At 60.7% G+C, this 3116-nt stretch overlaps 1 protein-coding gene across 1 annotated transcript; it reads right to left on the reverse strand.

Annotated features, from left to right (window-relative positions):
- Positions 1-427: 427 nt before the first annotated feature.
- On the reverse strand, positions 428-3111 carry LOC130597607 (sodium channel subunit beta-1-like; the record flags this gene model as incomplete). The annotated part of the gene is made up of 2 exons (XM_057406306.1): positions 428-668; positions 2974-3111. Coding segments are annotated over 2 exons (379 nt in total), but the record flags the coding sequence as incomplete, so codon positions are not given.
- Between the last annotated feature and the right edge of the window lie 5 nt (positions 3112-3116).

Below are 3116 nucleotides of genomic sequence, written 5' to 3' on the forward strand. Positions count from 1 at the left end.
CTGAGTCCCATTGACACCCGTTGAGTCCCATTGACACCCGTTGAGTCCCATTGACACCCATTGACCTCCATTGACCATCACTGAGTCCCATTGAGTCCCACTGACCCCCACTGAGTCCCATTCACACCCATTGAGTCCCATTGACACCCACTGACCCCCATTGACCACCACTGAGTCCCATTGACCCCCATTGACAGCCATTGAGTCCCATTGACACCCATTGACCTCCATTGACCATGACTGAGTCCCATTGACCCCCATTGACAGCCATTGAGTCCCATTGACACCCACTGACCCCCACTGACCCCCATTGACCCCCACTGACCCCCATTGAGTCCCATTGACACCCATTGACCCCCATTGACACCCATTGATCCCCACTGACCCCCATTGACCCCCACTGCTCCCCCTTGACCCCCCGCAGTACCGCGCTCCACCACGGCGAGGCGCAGGGTCTGGTTGCGCGCCAGGCTGTAGACGTAGCCCTCGAAGGTGAGGTTGCGGCGCAGGCGGCAGACGTAGTGGCCGCCGTGGGGCCGCCCCACGGCCTCGAGCCGCACCGAGAGGTCCTGCAGGTCCCGCGTGCCCCGGGAGCCGTTCCACGACAGCACCCCCAGGAAGGGGCCCGGCGCCACCCACGGCGGCTCCTCGGGGCTGTACTCCAGGATCTGGGGGGGGCAGACCAGTAGGAACCCAGCATGGGCCCAGTAACTCCCAGTATGACCCCAGTGCCTCCCAGTGGCTCCCAGTACAATCCCAGTCCATCCCATTCCCATCCCGATCCATCCCACTCCATCCCAATCTCATGCCAACCCATCCCATCCCAGTCTTATCCCAACCCATCCCATCCCCATCCCAGCCCATCCCATCCCCATCCCAACCTCATCCCATCCCATCCCCATCCAAGTCTTATCCCAACCCATCCCATCCCCATTCCAATCTATCCCACTCCATCCCAACCCACCCCAACCCATCCCACTTCATCACAACCCATCCCATTCCACCCCATCCCATCCCCATCCCACTCCATCCCATCCCATTCTATCCCACTCCATCCCACCCCAACCCATCCCATTCCCATCCCCATCCCATCCCAACCGAACCCACCCCAACCCATCCTGTCCCAACCCACCCACCCCAACCCACCCCATCCCAACCCAACCCACCCCAACCCATCCCATCCCAACCCAACCCATCCCATCCCAACCCAACCCAACCCATCCCATCCCAACCCAACCCATCCCATCCCACTTCATCCCAACCCATTCCCATCCCCAACCCATCTCAACCCATCCCAACCCAACCCATCCCAACCCATCCCATCCCAACCCAACCCATCCCAACCCATCCCATCCCAACCCAACCCATCCCAACCCATCCCATCTCAACCCAACCCATCTCAACCCAACCCATCCCAACCCAACCCATCTCAACCCAACCCAACCCATCCCAACCCATCCCAACCCAACCCATCCCAACCCATCCCATCTCAACCCATCCCAACCCATCCCAACCCATCCCATCTCAACCCAACCCATCTCAACCCAACCCATCCCAATCCATCCCATCTCAACCCAACCCAACCCAACCCATCCCAACCCAACCCATCCCATCCCAACCCATCCCAACCCAACCCATCCCAACCCATCCCATCCCAACCCAACCCATCCCAACCCAACCCATCTCAACCCAACCCATCCCAACCCATCCCATCTCAACCCAACCCAACCCATCCCAACCCATCCCAACCCATCCCAACCCATCCCAACCCAACCCATCCCAACCCATCCCAACCCACCCCAACCCATCCCACCCCAACCCATCCCAACCCAACCCATCCCAACCCATCCCATCCCAACCCAACCCATCCCAACCCATCCCATCTCAACCCAACCCAACCCATCCCATCCCAACCCAACCCATCCCAACCCATCCCATCTCAACCCAACCCATCTCAACCCAACCCATCCCAACCCATCCCATCTCAACCCAACCCAACCCATCCCAACCCATCCCAACCCATCCCATCTCAACCCAACCCATCTCAACCCAACCCATCCCAACCCATCCCATCTCAACCCAACCCAACCCATCCCAACCCATCCCAACCCAACCCATCCCATCCCAACCCATCCCAACCCAACCCATCCCAACCCATCCCATCCCAACCCAACCCATCCCAACCCAACCCATCTCAACCCAACCCATCCCAACCCATCCCATCTCAACCCAACCCAACCCATCCCAACCCATCCCAACCCATCCCAACCCATCCCATCCCAACCCATCCCATCCCATCCCATACCCATCCCATCCCAACACATCCCATCCCAACCCATCCCATCCCAACCCATCCCATCCCAACCCATCCCAACCCAACCCATCCCAACCCATCCCAACCCATCCCAACCCATCTCAACCCAACCCAACCCATCCCAACCCATCCCAACCCATCCCAACCCAACCCATCCCAACCCATCCCATCCCAACCCACCCCAAACCATCCCACCCCAACCCATCCCAACCCAACCCATCCCAACCCAACCCATCTCAACCCATCCCACCCCAACCCATCCCAACCCAACCCAACCCAACCCATCTCAACCCAACCCAACCCAACCCATCTCAACCCATCCCACCCCAACCCATCCCAACCCAACCCAACCCAACCCATCCCAACCCATCCCAACCCAACCCATCCCAACCCATCCCAACCCAACCCAACCCATCCCAACCCAACCCACCCCATCCCAACCCATCCCAACCCATCCCAACCCATCCAAACCCAACACAACCCAACCCATCCCAACCCAACCCAACCCATCCCAACCCAACCCAACCCATCCCAACCCACCCCAACCCATCCCAACCCATCCCAACCCAACCCATCCCAACCCAACCCACCCCAACCCATCCCAACCCATCCCAACCCATCCCACCCCATCCCAACGCCCCCCAGCCGCCCGCCGGTACCTTATGGAACGCGGCCTCCCCCTCCCCTCGGAAGAACCACTCCGCGCTGGCCTCGGCGGGGGTCTCGCTGCGGCGCTTGCAGGCGATGCACAGGAGGCGGAAGGGGAGCCCCAGCACGGCCTCGCTGCCCGACGCCACCTCCA

Source organism: Pezoporus wallicus, unplaced genomic scaffold (assembly GCF_028554395.1).
Source record: "Pezoporus wallicus isolate ANWC-B61680 ecotype Strahan unplaced genomic scaffold, APGP_CSIRO_Pwel_v1 contig_9688, whole genome shotgun sequence".
In the NCBI taxonomy this organism is placed as follows: Eukaryota; Metazoa; Chordata; class Aves; order Psittaciformes; family Psittacidae; genus Pezoporus; species Pezoporus wallicus.